At 41.2% G+C, this 20,000-nt stretch overlaps 1 protein-coding gene across 1 annotated transcript in view; it reads right to left on the reverse strand.

Annotated features, from left to right (window-relative positions):
• The window catches only part of LOC308692816 (E3 ubiquitin-protein ligase SH3RF3-like), a 135,097-nt gene that overhangs the window by 39,605 nt on the left and 75,492 nt on the right, over positions 1 to 20,000 (reverse strand). The window contains exon 2 of the mRNA XM_081369221.1: positions 129 to 417. Within this exon, the coding sequence (XP_081225347.1) occupies positions 129 to 417 (289 nt within the window). The remainder of the gene's footprint in view (positions 1 to 128; positions 418 to 20,000) is intronic.

Here is a 20,000-nt window from a genome sequence, read left to right on the forward strand (position 1 = left end):
TCACATAGAAAACAGCTGTTTCAAATTGTAAAAAATTCACATTTGTTACTGTATTTTTGATCAAATAAATGCAGCCTTGGTGAGACTTATTTCAGTAAGAGTCATTATAAACCCATGACTGGACTCACACAAGCGGCGTACCTTACTGAAGGTCAGACAGTCTTTGTCCTGGTCTTTGTCTTTGACCTGGAAGTCGTAGAGAGCTTTTCCCTGCGGAGGCGTCTGGGACAGCGGGCGGATACACTGGATATAACTCGCCGGCAGAAACCCGTGGCTCCCGTTCAGCTCCCCGTGGAACCAGTTCTCGTCCACCTTCCGTCGCAGGATGATGATGTCACCTTTGCTGAACTTCAGGTCGCCCGGTTCTTTGCCCTCGTAGCTGTACAGCGCTTTTCCACACGGCAGCTGAGGAATGTTCTGGAAGAAGAAACGATGAGAACAAAAGGTCAGGAACGTGATGCACTGATGGATCGGGAGCTTCAAGACCTTTAGTGATCGAGAACATGACACACTGCGCATTTTTACTGTGAATACAAGTGACTTTACTCACTAAAACAGAATTTAAGGAAAAAAAATATTTCATAGAGCCCAAAAAAAAAAATTTTTGTTACAATTTTAATAAATTGTTGTTAAAATGTATAAGTTTCACGATTCCAATTAATTCGAATTTGCTTTTAGATGCTTTTTGATTACTAAACTTTAGTTTATAATTTCAGGAACTTCAAGATCTTCAGCGATCGAGAACTTATGACACGCTGTGCAATTTTTACTGTGAATTAAAGTGATTTTACTCCAAATTAGCAATACATTTTTTGTTTTTCATCCTTTGACAAACAAAAGAAGCTTAGTGCAGAGTTATTTTCATTGACTAATACTAATAACACTAAAAATAATAATAAACTTTAATTGAAAAAAAATTAAATGTAGGGCCCTAAAAAATTATATATTTAGCTGTTTTTAAGAATTTAATTAATTACACATGATTTTTGATTATTGACATTAAAACATTAAAATGGAATCCAGAAAACGTTCATAGATCCCTTTTGTTAACATTTGGAATTGTTGTTACATTGTATAAGTTTCATGATTTCAATTAATTAGACATGCTTTTTGATTACTAAAATCTAATTTAACCATTAAAATGGAGTCCAAAAAAATCCAGAAAAATTTAAACAGAAAAAAAACAGAATTTGGAAGAAAATTTTTGAATTTGGATAACAAATAAAACAGATTTCATAGGGCCCTAAATGTGTTTAAAAAAAAAAACATTTTTTCATTTTCATTTTGTTTAACTTGAAGTACTAAAATAAACTAAAACTTGAAGTACATAAAAAAAATTATAAAACTGATAAAACTAACTCAAATTAAACATAAAAATAAAATTCAAAATATAAACAAAACTATAATTGTATATTAATGATAATAAAATAAACTGGCTAAAAGTCTGTCAAGCTTTGTTCCTCATTATCAACACAAACGTGCACATACTCAACCGTACGGTTACTGTGTGCAACTCAATCTGAATTATTAATATGAATAAACTGAACGTGGTTCAGTGATGATGGTGCTTCATTAGTCAAGCCTCACACATTCTCTTTGCTGTAGACTCAAACACGGATTTATCCATCAAAAATAAACATTAAAACCCCTGACAGATCCTTTGGAGTGAAAAAGAGCTGACGCAACGCTCAGAAAACCAGGAGTTCACAATGGAAATCAGTCGTGTTTATGCTGGATAATTCCCAGATCTCCAGAACACAGTCAAACACACGTTTTACAGGGATTTTACCACAGTTTGAGGAGCTGAGCTTCACATAATGCCTAAGTAATGATGTGACTTTTCCCTTCATCCCCTGCATTAATGATTATTCCCAGTACAGGTGATTACAGCTATTTTACAATGCTTTCATTCAACAGTTCAAGAAACAAAATGTTTACATAACTTACATTTTTAGGCACAATATTTCCAGTTACTTCGTCTGTTTTTGCTCCGTCAACCAAAATAGTTCCGAACGAAACCAACAGAGAACCATTACGAGTCTTCTGAAAGACTCGTTAGTTTTGAATGAACAACTCACACATTAAAGTCTGTTTCATTGTTGAACGACTCACTCATTAAAACAGGCACTTCATTCCATTCTGAATATGCATTGGTTTTGAGTGAATCGTTTGATTTGACTCGTTCATAAAACATAATGTGTGCATCTCAATCAGCTCAGTTCATGCGTTACATATGTGCATTTGAATTATATATTACAAGCATTATGTGCATTTACGTTATATATTATATGCGTTTGGATTATATATTAATATGCATTATATGCATTTGGATTATATATGCATTAGTACGTGCATTTGCATTATATATATTACATGCATTATGTGCATTTACATTATATATTATATGCGTTTGGATTATATATTAATATGCATTATATGCATTTGGATTATATATGCATTAGTACGTGCATTTGCATTATATATATTACATGCATTATGTGCATTTACATTATATATTATATGCGTTTGGATTATATATTAATATGCATTATACGCATTTGGATTATATATGCATTAGTACGTGCATTTGCATTATATATATTACATGCATTATGTGCATTTACGTTATATATTATATGCGTTTGGATTATATATTAATATGCATTATACGCATTTGGATTATATATGCATTAGTGCGTGCATTTGCATTATATATATTACATGCATTATGTGCATTTACATTATATATTATATGCGTTTGGATTATATATTAATATGCATTATATGCATTTGGATTATATATGCATTAGTACGTGCATTTGCATTATATATATTACATGCATTATGTGCATTTACATTATATATTATATGCGTTTGGATTATATATTAATATGCATTATGCATTTGTATTATATATGCATTAGTATGTGCATTTGCATTATATATTATATGCGTTTGGATTATATATAAATATGCATTATACGCATTTAGATTATATATGCATTAGTATGTGCATTTGCATTATATATGTTACATGCATTATGTGCATTTACATTATATATTATTTGCGTTTGGATTATATATTAATATGCATTATATGCATTTGGATTATATATGCATTAGTATGTGCATTTGCATTATATATTATATGCGTTTGGATTATATATTAATATGCATTATATGCATTTGGATTATATATGCATTAGTATGTGCATTCGCATTATATATTACATGGATTATGTGCATTTACATTATATATTATATGTGTTTGGATTATATATTAATATGCATTATGCATTTGGATTATATATGCATTAGTATGTGCATTTGCATTATATATTATATGTGTTTGGATTATATATTAATATGCATTATATGCATTTGGATTATATATGCATTAGTATGTGCATTTGTATTATATATTACATGGATTATGTGCATTTACATTATATATTATATGCGTTTGGATTATATATTAATATGCATTATGCATTTGGATTATATATGCATTAGTATGTGCATTTGCATTATATATTATATGTGTTTGGATTATATATTAATATGCATTATATGCATTTGGATTATATATGCATTAGTATGTGCATTTGTATTATATATTACATGGATTATGTGCATTTACATTATATATTATATGCGTTTGGATTATATATTAATATGCATTATGCATTTGGATTATATATGCATTAGTATGTGCATTTGCATTATATATTATATGTGTTTGGATTATATATTACTATGCATTATATGCATTTGTATTATATATGCATTAGTATGTGCATTTGTATTATATATTACATGGATTATGTGCATTTACATTATATATTATATGCGTTTGGATTATATATTAATATGCATTATGCATTTGGATTATATATGCATTAGTATGTGCATTTGCATTATATATTATATGTGTTTGGATTATATATTAATATGCATTATATGCATTTGGATTATATATGCATTAGTATGTGCATTTGTATTATATATTACATGGATTATGTGCATTTACATTATATATTATATGCGTTTGGATTATATATTAATATGCATTATGCATTTGGATTATATATGCATTAGTATGTGCATTTGCATTATATATTATATGTGTTTGGATTATATATTAATATGCATTATATGCATTTGGATTATATATGCATTAGTATGTGCATTTGAATTATATATTACATGGATTATGTGCATTTACATTATATATTATATGCGTTTGGATTATATATTAATATGCATTATGCATTTGGATTATATATGCATTAGTATGTGCATTTGCATTATATATTATGTGTTTGGATTATATATTAATATGCATTATATGCATTTGGATTATATATGCATTAGTATGTGCATTTGTATTATATATTAAATGGATTATGTGCATTTACATTATATATTATATGCGTTTGGATTATATATTAATATGCATTATGCATTTGGATTATATATGCATTAGTATGTGCATTTGCATTATATATTATATGTGTTTGGATTATATATTAATATGCATTATATGCATTTGGATTATATATGCATTAGTACGTGCATTTGCATTATATATTATATGCGTTTGGATAATATATTAATATGCATTATATGCATTTGGATTATATATGCATTAGTACGTGCATTTGCATTATATATTATATGCTTTATGTGCATTCGTATTATATATTATATGTATTACAGTATGTGTATTTGCATTATACATGATTTTTGCATTTACAATTTTACATTATACTGTATATTATATTTATTATGTGCATTTACATTAGATATGATGTGCATTTGCATTATATATTACATGCATTATGTGGCACTGATCAGGGAGTCGGAAACACTGAAACTTTCCCAAAAATCCCACAATGCACCATGAACACCAGAGAGCACTGATTCTCACTATGGCTGCATCCGAAATCACACTCTTCCCTGCTTTATAATATCAACATCGCTAGACAGGTAATGAACATGATCTAACTAACATTCATAATATATTTATGGCTGAAATGTTGCATGCATATGTGACAAGCAAAGTATTTATCATAATGTAAATTGTACATTATTGTAATGTACACCATCAGTTCAGTGAATAATTCAATGAGTCAATCACTTGATTCACTTCTGATTAAAGCATAGGTTTTGAACAAATGATTCACTCATAAAGACAGACAATTGTCTCCACCAAATGGTGCACCGCTATACTTTTTAGAAAGAGTCGTATGAAAAATCAACAAATTAAATATTACGTATTTTAATATTTTTTGACAACGTGCTCAACTGAAATTCCAGCATTGTTAATGTCGTCTTGTTTCAGTGAGTTGTAGCAGCTGTAAAGAACAATTACAGTGATCTAAACCACTCATGAGCCACTTGTGTGTAATTATGAGCTCTTGATATAGAAGAATATGAAGCCATCTGCTAATCAGTATAATATTTATATTAAATATGATTCATGTTCAGTCAGGCGGGAGCATGAATGGAGTGGTTGAGCAAACAAGTGATTATGATTTACTGATTTTTTTTGAAGAAAGAGTCTTGAGACTCTGATGGTTTAGTCCTCTAGTCCTCTGATAGGAAACTAGTGAGATCAGTGTCTAATATATAACGAATGGAATATAACAGCGACGCGTTAAACAAATAAACATTAATATTGAGGAGAAAATGAATCTTTCATGTTGATTCAAAATAGATCATCTGTGTAAAATGACACAAACAGCTCATAATGAAGTGATTTAAACAGAGAGACGAGAAGCTACTGAACTACCGATGTTGAACACACTCACACGAGATGATCTTCACGCTGTAAAACTGGACATTTACAAGTTGTGATGAAAACAAAGATTATTGGAATGGGTTTTACAAGAAAAAGTCTTTCTGCTTCAATATTTCACACTGGAATACAAATGAAAAAACTTTTTATCTCACTTTTTTTCTTGAAGTTGTGAGTTTATATCTCCTTTTTCTCAGAATTGTCAGATATAAACGTACTCGGTTACTAATGTAACCTCGGTTCTCTCTAGAAGAGGGAACGAGTATTGCGTAAGTAGCTTACGCATCGGGAAAGTCTTCTTTCTTCGAGATCTGAAGCCAAAAAATTATCCTTAATTTTGTATTCATTGTCAACGCAGTGCAGCAGCCGACAGACCTAGGCAGGCTAAATAAGCGTGCTCATTGGCTGCTCGGCTGCAACTGCTTAAGCCTATCGGTGAGCGCTCTGAACGCGGCAACCAATGAGGGCGCTTCGCGCCCTCCACACCCTTCTAACCGTCAGAATGGGCGTGGCCAGCGTGTATATATTCAGCGCTCACAGGCTAAAATTCTGGTTTTCGCAGTCTGAAGCGCAAAAGCTCGTGGCGCGACACGGCAGGTTACGCAATACTCGTTCCCTCTTCTAGAGAGAACCGAGGTTACATTAGTAACCGAGTACGTTCTCTTACGAGAGGTTCTCTCGTATTGCGTAAGTAGCTTACGCATCGGGAACCCTTTGTCAACGCCGTGTGCGCCGAGCATCCAGCCCATGAATCCCAGGGAAACCGGGGAAAACACTCTGCTGGGAAATGTGGCCGGTCGGAGAGACGGGCCAGCGCAGTACATGCACTTCATGCAGCATATGAAATAGAGCGGCGCGGCCGGTCTATAAACATAACAGTACAAACAGTAGGGCCGGCGGAGCGAGCCCATACAGTACATAAGCACTCATAAGGGTAGGAGAAAACGACATAGTCGGTCTCACATGAAGAGAAAAATTCCCGCGCGGCAGAGAATAATGCGGGCGGCCAGCAGCGCGGGCCAGCACCGACAACAGCGCGTAACGGGAAATAGGAAACAGAACGGATCAGCCGGTCTGAGTCAAACACTTCACCCTGAGTAGTTACCAGAATAGCGCCAGCATATGAACGTAGTCTGCACACGGGAGCTGGGCAGAGCATACATGTCACTTATACTGACAATATTTTTGCCTGTAGGGCAGGAACTTCCAGGTTATAAAACCTCACGAATGTTGACGGGGAGGCCCAGCTCGCCGCCATACAAATGTCGTGGATAGAAATTCCGCTGGACCAGGCCCACGACGAGGCCATGCCTCTAGTGGAATGGGCTCTGATGCCCAGAGGGCACTGCAGGTGTTTGGAGGCATAAGCTGCTGCTATCGCGTCCACTATCCACCTGGACAAGCTCTGCTTCGAGGCGGCAAGACCTTTGGTGCGTCCGCCGAAGGAAACAAAGAGCTGCTTTGAACGCCTGAAAGCGGCGGAGCGCGTGATGTAAACTCTCAGCGCCCGGACAGGGCATAAGAGGTTATCACTGTCCCCACTATCGGATGCTGGCAGAGCCGAGAGGGAAATAACTTGTGCCCTAAACAGGGTTCCAATCGCTTTGGGGATGTAACCGTGCCTCGGTCTGAGAATGACTTTCGAGTCATTCGGCCCGAACTCGAGACATGCAGGGCTAACAGATAGCGCGTGCAAATCACCCACTCGTTTGACTGAAGACAGAGCTATCAGAAAAACGGTTTTAAGCGACAGATACTTTAGATCCGCGGATTCAAGCGGTTCAAAGGGAAAAGCCTTTAGGGCCGCCAGGACCAAGGACAGATCCCACGAGGGAACCGAGGGGGGCCGCGGGGGATTCATCCGTCTAGCTCCTCTGAGGAAGCGGATAATGAGCTCATTCCTTCCCATTTCCCGGCCGCGCGTCGTCTCAGCGAACGCTGTAATAGCGGCTACATATACTTTGAGCGTGGAAGGGGATCTGCCCTTTTCCAACAGCTCTTGTAAGAAGGAGAGCACCCGCGGGACCCCGCATGCGCGCGGATCCAGGTTTTGAGTAGCGCACCATTTAGAAAACACCGACCATTTAGACGCATAGAGCCGTCTCGTGGAGGGGGCTCTCGACTGTGTGATCGTGTTCACGACCCCTTCTGACAGGTCAACGGGTATCCGTTGATCACCCATGCATGCAGCGACCAGCGCTCTGGATGGGGATGCCAGATCGATCCAGCGGCTTGGGAGAGGAGATCCTTTCTCACCGGGATCGGCCACGGGGGTGAGTGCGACAGCCTCACTAGCTCTGGGTACCAAGTTTGGTTTTCCCATCGCGGGGCTATAAGCAGCACTGAGTGGTGCGTTTCTCTGATCCTCGAAATGACCTGTGGCAACAGGGAGATCGGAGGAAAAGCATACAGCGGGAGGCTGGGCCATGTCTGGGACAGCGCGTCCTCGCTCTTCAAATTAAAACTTCAGGCATTGAGCATTGTCTTTCGACGCAAAGAGGTCGATTTCCGCTCTGCCGAATAGGCGCCAGAGAAACTGGACTGTCTGGAGGTGCAGAGACCATTCTTCCGGGGGAATGTTGTCCCTGGACAGTCTGTCTGGACCGACATTCAGGTGGCCCGGTACGTGCGCGGCTTTCAGCGAGCGCAGCGAGCGGTAAGCCCACACGAGAAGGCGTTCTGTCAGCCTGCACAGATTCCTGGATCTGACACCGCCCTGTCGGTTCACATAGGATACCACGGACATGTTGTCCGAGCGGACTAGCACATGGTGATCCCGTATGAATGGGAGGAAGCGCCTGAGCGCGTTCTCGACCGCTATCATCTCCAAACAGTTTATGTGGAGGCATTTTTCCCGGTCTGACCATAGGCCAAAAGCCGGTTTGCCCTCGAACAGAGCGCCCCAGCCTGAGGTGGAAGCGTCCGTCGAGATAATTTTGCGGTGTGAGATAGCTCCCATTGTCACTCCCCGCTGGTACCAGTCGGCCGCTAACCAGGGCTTCAGAGCTGAAACGCAGCTCTGAGTCACTCTGATGCGAATACCGCCGGAAGCCCATGCTCTGTGAGGCACTCGGGCATTCAGCCAGCGTTGTAGCGGGCGCATTCGTAAAAGACCCAGCCGAAGCACTGCTGCGGCTGAGGCCATACAACCCAGTAGCCTCTGAAATGTTTTGAGAGGTACGGTGCTGCCCGGCCGGAGGGACGCGGCCAGGCGTCGAATGCAGCGCGCGCGCTGTGTCGACAGGTGGGCCGTGTACTGATATACCTGACCGTCGAAGGCGAATCTCAAGAATGGCCTGTGACGGGGTATTATCAGGATCTGAAAAGCACGCGTCTTTTAGATCGAGAGATATAAACCAGTCCCTCGGGCGAATTTGCGCGAGAATTTGTCTGGTTGTGAGCATTTTGAACGGTCTTCTCATAAGAGCCTCGTTCAAACGTCTCAGATCCAAAATTGGTCTGAGTGCTCCGTCCTTCTTGGGAACGAGGAAATAACGGCTGTAAAAGCCCGACTCGCTCATGGAAGGGGAAACCGGTTCCATAGCCCTTTTGCACAGAAGTGTAGCTATTTCTGCTCGAAGTAGATGTGCTACTTCCCCATTCACTCTGGTCTCGATACGCGCTTGAAAGCGCGGAGGGCGGCGAGCGAACTGCAGAGTATAGCCCTGTTTTACTGTGCTTAGCACCCGTTCTGATGCGCCTGGAATAGTTTCCCACGCTTTTGCGTGTGCAGCCAGGGGCAGAATGGCCTCCGGGCTCCGATCGCCGCGCATCGCGGGCTCGAGAGCTCGAAACGGAGGGGCGGGCGCGCGCGCTCTTGGTGCTTAGATACGGCAGATCGCACGCAGCGATAGCTGGCCGTTTTACACACAGTGTCCCGGTGGCTTTAGACGGGGAACATAAAGTGTGAGGCGCGACGCGCGATGGCGGCGTCGGGGCGAAAATGTTCGTTAGTATGTGTGAGCGCTCGAGGGCGGGCACAGGAGTTACATTCAGGGGCGGGCGCGGCGCGCGCGCTCTTGGTGGTTAGATACGGCGGATCGCACGTAGCGATAGCTGGCCGTTTTACACACAGTGTCCCGGTGGCTTTGGACGGGGAACATATAGTGTGAGGCGCGAAAATGTATATGTGAGCGCTCGAGGGCGGGCACAGGACTCACATTTAAAACATGACCGGTCGTGCGAGGCCGTGTGACAGAGCGGGCAGTGAGTAGGTGTGGGCACGGAGAAGTGGACACGTGACCTACTTTTAACACTAAAGCGGCTTTTGCCTGCTTCATGAGAGTGGGCTCTGTGAGAGACACGGGATGTATAGTGCTTGTGTACAGGGGTGAGCACAGAACGTGGGCACATTCACTGTACTAGAAACACATACGGCGTCAGCCGTGCAACCAGACATTATGCTCTTTTGACATTTTTCTGGGTTGCCGTGAGAACGGCGGATGCGCGCAGGCGAGCGGGTAGATACCGGCTCGTTGACTGCGGGGTAAACAGCTGCAGTAGCCGTGGCAACGGGGACTGACAGAGCGTTAAGCTTCGACGGTGGTCCAGCCGCAGGGCTGCGGGATTTAACCGTCTTTTCTTCTCTCGTGTTTAGACGCTCAAAAAATACTCGAGCACCCTGAGAAGGTGTGGTGCGAGGGGCGGGTTCGCTTTCTGTAAGTAAGAAAGACTGGCCGCGAGCTCGGAGAAGCAAGCAGCATAAATTTTATTTTCCCCGAGAGCTGGGCTCGAACGCGGGTCTCTCGCATGAAAGCGTATGATTCTGCCACTGAGCCACAGGGGAATCACATAGGCTTTAAGTTAGCGCGAGCATATAAAAAGCGACCTCATGTGTCGCGTCGGCGTTCGTTTGCAGGCGAGCGTGTGTTTAAAACAGGCTCGTTTACTGCAATAGTAATATTTCCAGTCGCCTGAACTTAAGAGGGGACTGAGAAATGTGTGAGAATTGGCGGTTGTCCAGCCGTTGCGAGACTAACACACTCTCTTCTCTTTTCGCCGGTGAGTGAGGCGCGTACGCTGAACGCTGCTCGTGACCGTCCGCTTTGTCATCCCTTGAACGGCGCAATCTGCGCGGCCCAACGAGGGAGAGAGCGGGCTTGTTTTCTGTATGTAAGAAAAACTGGCCGCGAGCTCGGAGAAGCGAACAGCATAAACTCTAACTGCCGCGAGAGCGGGGACCGAACCCCGGTCTCTAGCTTGACAGTCTAGGATTCCGCCACTGAGCCACAGGGGAGAATACATTAGTATCATGTCTTGTGACGGCTTTTGCTTGCAGGCGAGCGTGTATTTATAACAGGCTCGTATACTGCAATAGTAACAATTCCAGTCGCCTGAACTTAAGAGGGGACTGAGAAATGTGTGAGAATGGAGGTTATAGTCCAGGCCACGGCGGGACGAAAACACTCTGTTCCCCTTTCACCAGTGACGCGCGAGGACGGAGTAGCTTTCTTGTAACGTAAAGAGAGCTCAGACCGTCCGCTCCTGCCATCCCTTGTGAGCGGCGCAGTTTGCGCGGCTCGAACAGAGGGAGAGGAAACTCGCTCCGAGACCGTCCGCTCCTGCCATCCCTCGTGAGCGGCGTATTGCACGGCTCGAACAGAGGGAGAGGAAACTCGCTCCGGGACCGTCCGCTTCTGCCATCCCTCGTGAGCGGCTCAGTTTGCGCGGCTCGAACAGAGGGAGAGGAAACTCGCTCCGAGACCGTCCGCTCCTGCCATCCCTCGTGAGCGGCGTATTGCACGGCTCGAACAGAGGGAGAGGAAACTCGCTCCGAGACCGTCCGCTTCTGCCATCCCTTGTGAGCGGCGTACTGCACGGCTCGAACAGAGGGAGAGTACGGGTATCTATCACATTCTCCTCATCTCCTGACGCGGCGGCGGCGCGGGCAGAGCCGGCGGTAGAGCGGCCGGGAGGGAGAGGGCGAGAGAGAGCTCGAGGGAGAGGTTCCGGCGAGCTCCTCAGTCACAACAGTCTCCGGTGGTCGCTGCGAGCGGCGCTTCTTATTGCGCGGCCCGGCAGGGACAGGCGGAGCGACAGCTTGGTCGAAAGCTTCAAGTCGAGCCCGCAGGGTCGACATTGAAAGCTCTTCGCACTCGGAGAGTGCGGTGGCGGCGTGCCCGCGGCCCAGGCGGAGAGCGCAGAGAGGTGGCGGTCTCCGTTGCTGAGCGGGGCGCGGCACGAGCCGCAAAAACGAGGCGTTTTTACAAAAACGCCTCGTGCTCTTTTAGAGTACACACAGAAACAGTAATAATGTAAAGGATATGTCGCCGGATAGCGTAGCAGGCACGGATGGCTGAAGGCGGCGAAGACGGCCGGCTTCCTCAGGCGCTGTCCTAAGCTTGCTGGTCGCTGGTTTCAACGGCGGCGGCTCTCAAGATCCAGCGATGCGAAGAGCGTCGCTGAAGACAAGAAAATCAGAATTTTAGCCTGTGAGCGCTGAATATATACACGCTGGCCACGCCCATTCTGACGGTTAGAAGGGTGTGGAGGGCGCGAAGCGCCCTCATTGGTTGCCGCGTTCAGAGCGCTCACCGATAGGCTTAAGCAGTTGCAGCCGAGCAGCCAATGAGCACGCTTATTTAGCCTGCCTAGGTCTGTCGGCTGCTGCACTGCGTTGACAATGAATACAAAATTAAGGATAATTTTTTGGCTTCAGATCTCGAAGAAAGAAGACTTTCCCGATGCGTAAGCTACTTACGCAATACGAGAGAACCTCTCGTAAGAGAACTTGTAAGTTATAAAGTCCAAGATAAAAAAAACAGCAAATCGCGAGAAAAAAAGTCTGAATTGTGACATATAAATTATATATTTTTTTATTCTGTGCTGGAAACAAGCTTCCATGGGTACTTGCCATTTCTTTGAAACTAGCTATTATTAATTCTATTATTTTTTCAGTTCATACCTCAGCTTCTGCACTGCATGTTTAATCTACCGTCGTACAGTCATTTAACTTAAAGAACAACTATGGACTAATTAAATATTGTGACCATAAACACACCCTAAACTGCTGTTGAATGCATGGATTAACTTATTTTATTAGAAGCCGTTAATCACTTCTGAAAAGACACAATTACATCTGAATTAAAGCTCTGGATGAACATCAAACGAGACTGAGTTTTTAATGAAATCAAACTCTCCGAGGGCTTTTCTTCCCTCAAGCCGCCGGGAACGCCGCATCCAGCCGGGATTAACCGCACATGTGCTCCCGGCTCTCTGGAGTCTATCAAATAAATAGTGCAGCTTATTCCATTCAGCATAATCAATTTACAAGCTTATTTGAAAGCGTTTTAACGGGGTTGCGGCTTCGTGACTGTGATTTCCTCTGACTTAAACCGATGTACGGGATCTTAAAGCGCTTCAACACTGTATGTCAGAGGAACTCCTCGATATTTTATACAGTTTGCATTGGACTATGGTCTCAAACCCTGCTGATGTCTATTGAGCACATGATGTTTAATCAGACGATCATACCTGGATCTTCCAGCATCAGTCTTCTCTCTCTCTGAAGACATTTGAGGGATTCTCCAAACATTTAGTGTGTTTAAGCTCCGGCCCTTCTAAAATGGGTGGTTGACATGACATGGCCTTTTTTTGGTCCAATGTGTCAAAGTTAAGTAAATTATAGAAAAATATGTCAAAAACTGTGGTGATATTGTTCAGAAAGTGCTGTTTTATATGAACATACAGAGCATTCATGGGTTTAATCTTCCATTTTTTCACAATTGTCAGCCAAACCAGAATAAGCTCATATGGCGTGACTGTCCCAAGCACATTTCACAAATTTTGATTTTGAATAAAAAGAAGAAAATGAATTCATTTTCTGTTTATTCAATCATATATTGATATCCCAGATGTCTACTTGTGAGTCTGCTTGACTAAAAGTTCAGGCATAATATTTTGAAGCCACCCTTAACTAAAACATTTTGTCCCAAAAATGGATATCATAAGGTGTGACGCCATATTCCTTTTTTTAAACGGGCAAATGTTTGGAGACCTTTGGGGAGTAGGGGTCCTCCTTCTTTCAGGAGGAAGAACAACACCTCAGAAGGACACTGAAAGTTACAATGTGAGTTTTCTCTCTTCATGTTTTCAAAAAAATCAAGTATATCCGGCACTCCTGCTTCAGTTCCCTTTTGCGCTGTCTTTTGCTGTGACGCATTTTACACAAAAATGACCAAATGAAATTACTTTTCAGTCAATATTACCTTTAAAACTATATTGTCATATTGTAGTTAGCATGTAAGCATAAAAGCACACTCTTGAGAGCTCAACATCCAATCAACAGCTGATGCATAGAACCAAGCCCCGCCCCTAACTTGTTCTGTTACACTCAGGTGTGCATCACAATACAGAAGAGAAGATCTGATGCTTCTTCCGTTTCATTGCAACTTTAGTTGAAAAAATAAATCCAGTCACATCAAACCGGCAAGGATGCCTTATAAAACATGCTCCTGTTATTAAAACACACAATACCCATAATACACATTTGTCCATCACACCAGTTCTCTGCACTGCGTCTTAAAGTCCCCCTGTAGTCAAACATTTTATCCCTTAAAACTCATCTTTCATCACCAATGAGACATATTTAAGCGTTTTTTTTTCTTGAAAAAATGTTAAAATAACTTGAATGTAACTCGACACCCTTGCCTCATTTAGGGTTCTATGAATATGCAAATGAGCCCCGCCTCCACTCACTCACTCAGCTCAGAGATCCACTGGTTGACGATCACACGTTGATCTGATTGGTTACAAGGTAGTTTGTGACGTCAGAAACACCAGCGATTTCAAAGCGTGTTTTTGAGACTGTCTTTGGTTCACTGCAGTTTTAAGGAGGAAATACTCAGCAATGCTGTCGACTTATGAATTTACACATGCTTTGTCTTAAAGCGTATTAAAAACACTACAGAGACAACATTAAAAGCTTGATTTTCACCACAGGGGGACTTTAAACTCTAAACTAATAGACAAAACACAGATGCATTAAAATATCACGTTGCTTTTATTTCCCTGACCTCTGACCCCCAGACTCTCTCGGGTCTCATTTACTGAACAGTGTGTGTGTGGAAACACATCTGATCTGCTCATGTACAGCGACTGAGGATCTGTAGTTTGGCTCATGCCTACTTAAACACACTAAATACAGGACAGTGTGTGTGCAAACAGGTTCAGTTGCACCCGTTAAAGTGAGTTAAAACTCATCTGAGAAACTTCTGTCTGTGTAAGTGACTGTGAGACGGGAATATAATGACGAGACTCACACACATCCATGTCATATGATATTGTTCCATGTGAGTTTTCTTCTCTCTTAAAGTGAAAATCACGTTTTTAATGTTGTTTTATATGTCTATGTGTTTATAAACCATGTGTAAGTTCATAAGTCGACAGCATTGCTGAGTATTTCCTCCTTAAAACTGCAGTGAACCAAAGACAGTCTCAAAAACACGCTTTGAAATCGCTGGTGTTTCTGACGTCACAAACTACCTTGTAACCAATCAGATCAACGTGTGATCGCCAACCAGTGGATCTCTGAGCTGAGGGAGTGAGTGGAGGCGGGGCTCATTTGCATATTCATAGAACCGCGCATACTAAATGAGGTGTATATTATAAAGGTGTAGAGTTGAAGCATGAAGGAATTTTGTTTAAAAAAAAAAACCTTTAAAATGTCATTTTGGTGATCAAAGACATAAAATTATTGACTACATGGCGACTTTAAATATATATAAATATAATGCAAATCACTTTGGACGCCAAGGACATGGGTTTGATTTCCAGAAAATGCATGAACTGACATGAACTGAAAAAACGAATAGCTTGAATGCAAGGTAAATCGTGTTGGGTGAAAGCATCCGCCAAATGCATACACTAAATAATTATTATATTCTCTGGAAATCCAACCCATGACATTGGAGTTGCTATTGCCATGATCTACTGTTCGAGCAACAGGAATGCTTCTATAAATATGTGAATGTATACAATGCATATATATAAATGCCATTGACTGCATATGTACAAATCAAAATAAATCATTGTACTTGAATTGCGTAGTATTTAGAGTTTATTTGAGATGTTCTATGAGAATGTCAGTGTTCTGACATGTACAGCACACGTAACTGTGTGTGTGTGTGTGTGTGTGTGTGTGTGTGTGTGTGTGTGTGTGTGTGTGTGTGTGTGTGTGTGTGTGTGTGTGTGTGTGTGTGTGTGTGTTTGTGTGTTTGTGTGTGTGTGTGTGTGTGTGTGTGTGTGTGTGTGTGTGTGTGTGTGTGTGTGTGTGTGTGTGCTGATCTGTGTTTGTATGAGTATCTGATGGTGGGCGAGTGAGTGAGTGCGAGTGTGTGTTTGAGTGTGTGTCGTATGTGTGAGTGTGTGTGTGGTGTTCAGCTGAAGAGAATCCTTCAGAGATGCATGAATCGAGCGTTGGAGTCGTAAGCTTCATCTCTCTCTCTCTCTCTCTCTCTCTCTCTCTCTCTCTCTCTGTTGGATTAGCGCCTACACAAGAATCCCAGAACACACATACTGAAGCTCACGTGACGCTCCAAACACACTGATCCAAAACACAATACCAACAGGCATAAACCTCCATAACTCCCTTCAGGCACGCTGTATAACAAGTAAACCTGCAATGCTGCATCGCAATAAATTACCCAGAACTGCAGAGAGGCCTGAAATGAAGCCATAACCTGTGTGTAATGCTTCTGAGCGATCGTCAAACCTTCATTACAGCAGAGTTTGACGCAGATGCGCATTAATATCTTATAATCAATGCACACAGTTGCGTTTCAGCATGCAGATCTGCAGTCGCACAGAGTTTGCATGTCAGAAAGTGTCATAAGAACATTAAGACTAGATGCACGATATATATCAGCCACCGTATCCGTATCGATATATATTCATTTTTAATGTTTTTGTTATCAGCCCGATAAGAAAATTTAGCAGATAAATAATGGATTATTACCTCATTATTATCATCTGAGACACTTCAGATGCGCACTGTTCAACATGATGGTTTTGAATTGCTTGAAATATGATTGGACACTTCAAAAAAGGGAAAATACATAGGCTATAGTCATATTGGCTACATAAAATCATAATGAGAACATTATAATTGTGTGTTTGGGACATGGCTTTGTTTTTGTAATCAGGCTCTCAAATTATATACAAATTTGGATTTAGATTTATCAACTTTGACTTTCAAATATAAAGAATTATCGGTATTGGACCAAAATGTTCGAATCGGTGCATCACTGACACTAATTAAAGGGACGGTTCGGAGTAAAATCAACCTAAGGTCCGGCTTTGCACCATGACCTCGAGCCAAACATCTCAAACATCATACACTACATCCTTATGATCGCTTTCTGCAGGACTTTTACGTGCTTTTCTTAAATCACTGAAGTGACGTCGACGTCCGGGTTAGCGGTAGCATTAGCCATCAGGCAAGTGTTATTTAAATAAACTCCTGATGTACTTACAAACTTTCCAATGCCTCGTTTTATGAGTCCAGAACCTATTTGTGTGACTGTAGAAGTTTGGTCCATTCTGGACATTATTAGTGCGGTAATTTACCAGATACAGCCTTGGATCCATTAGCGCTGCACTAAACCATCCGGCTGATATCTCTAAATAAGCTCTAACTTTAATAATGTTCAACCAAGGGAATAAAGGCTTCTGGGGGGGGGTTTGGCTCGAGGTCATGGTGCAAAGGACCCTAGGTTGATTTTACTCCGAACCGTCCATTTAAGACGACACCGACGCTGACTGGAGAATCGTTTCAGTTAATGCATGTGAATTAAACTGGGAAAAATGAAAGATGAATTGAGAAGGAATTTAGTGAATTGCAATTAAAAAAAAATCAAACTGGTGCATTCTGAGAAACGCTAATAACTCAAACACCCCCTTAAAAGGCATTAATGTCTCAAAATTCTGAATATTCTCAATGAAAACCAAAATAATCTGTACATTCTCCCTACTGTGATCCGATGAGAGCGTCATGAAGCAGAGAAATCACTCGACACGCTGAGCAATGAATCCACACACACATCTGTGATAAGAGCTGCAATTACACACACAACAACACACGAGCGCTGCGTCTCAGAGAGGCGTTCAGGTCACGGGTCGCCCACCACATCCATTCATCATCATATCAGTGAGTTTACCATCAGATTCTCATCCAGAGGCTGTTTGTGTCTCAGTTCTTCGTCATCACTGCATGTTTTGATGTCTGATGATCACAATTATGCTAATTCTGCTCATTAGCCTAAGTCTAGATAACCTCTAATGCGAACACTAATACGCTTGTTTGGTGGAAAATAGCAGTGCTGTAAACTCACACGAGACCATTTACTTTCATAATGGCAGAGAGAGGTTTACGAGACAATACACTACAGCAAGAGAAACGCTGTTATCAGACACTCGTCAATAGAGAAACACTACATCACACACACACAGAGAGAGAGAGAGAGAGAGAGAGAGAGAGCACGTGTGTGTGTGTGTGTGTGTGTGTGTGTGTGTGTGTGTGAGAGAGTGTGAGTGTGTGTGAGAGAGAGTGTGTGTGTGTGTGTGTGTGTGTGTGTGTGTGTGTGTGTGTGTGTGTGTGTGTGTGTGTGTGTGTGTGTGTGTGTGTGTGTGTGTGTGTGTGTGTGTGTGTGTGTGTGTGTGTGTGTGTGTCATCAATCGGCTGCTGTATTGATCGTCTTGGCCTGCATTATTAATGCTGTAGTCTGAGTTTGGAACACGACGCACGAGTGATTCATCATTATAACCCCTTTGACCAAACAGCGTTTCATTCACACGACTAACTAACACAGCTGATACAGAACAAGCTCCGGCCACACAGTGTCAGCATTATTTTATTATCATTCAAGTCGAGTCAAGTCAAAATCTATTTATATTGCACATTTAAAAGCCACAGAGTTGCACAAAAGCGCTGTACAATCAAACATTGAGCATTTAAAAAGAAAGCAAAAAAACAAAACCATACAGCGTGCAAAATATAAACACATTTAACAGGATACAAAAATAACCTTTATATCATTAAAATATGCTTCGTTCTACAAAGATGATGTGAAATAAGCGTAATCCAAAATATATATTTTTTTTAAATCAAGTATAAGTCTATGTATATATGTATATATATAAAATCTAAAAAATATAATGGAAAAATATATATATAAATATATATATATAAAAATATATATGAATTACAATCAACAAATTTTGTGTATCTAAACTAAAACTAAACTAAAATGTGAATCTTTTATGTAAAAAAATAAAATATCGAAAAAATACATTATTTTAATGCAATATACTTATTATTGCAATAAACATACACTTAATATAAATTTTTATGTGCTTTTAAGTATTTTGTTTGGCAAAATAACTAGTACCATCTCATATTCGGAACAGACACTTATTTACACTTATTTTCAGTGATCAATATAATATAATATAATATAATATAATATAATATAATATAATATAATATAATATAATATAATATAATATAATATAATATAATATCAGACCAGTTCATTAAAGCTACACTGTGTAGGATTTTCTCCCATCTAGTGGTGAAATTGTTTATGACTACCAACTGAATATTACTTTCTAGCCCCTCCCCTCCCGAGGGCGTTTTAACTCCTACGGTGGCCGTATTATTTCAAATCTGCCGGCAGTCGCGAGTAATCTCCCCCTCGCATTCGTCACGGTGCCACTGAGTGTAAAAGCGCGAAAGGCGAAGCTTGAATTTCCAGGTTTGTCCCTCTTTGGCTGATGTATTTTCAAGATGGAGGCGCAACATGGCTGCCGCCGTTCGAGCGACTCACTCGTATGTATTCTGAATGGCAGATTCTACGCTTACGAGAATACTTGATTAGTTGGTGGAAGTAATTACGCATGAATGAGCACATATCATTTTGAAAAAACATTGTTTTTTGCTAAGAATCAACTTTAAAAATTCCACAGTGTAGCTTTAAAGAGAACCACAAATAAGAGTCATATGAGATTTCCCCTTGAGGTAAAACTGATACGACACTAAAGCCACAGAAGTTCTGCTACTATCTGAAGATCAATGCAATCCTGTCAGCGAATCTACTCTCGATCTGATCAATACGGCCCAGGTTCACCAGCGCTAAACAAACCTTTAAACACAGAACCAAGCTCAGCGTTTATCGGACATCAGCGTCCTGCTGAAACTTCTTCA

This window comes from Scardinius erythrophthalmus (assembly GCF_964197995.2).
Source record: "Scardinius erythrophthalmus genome assembly, chromosome: 6".
Lineage (NCBI taxonomy): Eukaryota > Metazoa > Chordata > Actinopteri > Cypriniformes > Leuciscidae > Scardinius > Scardinius erythrophthalmus.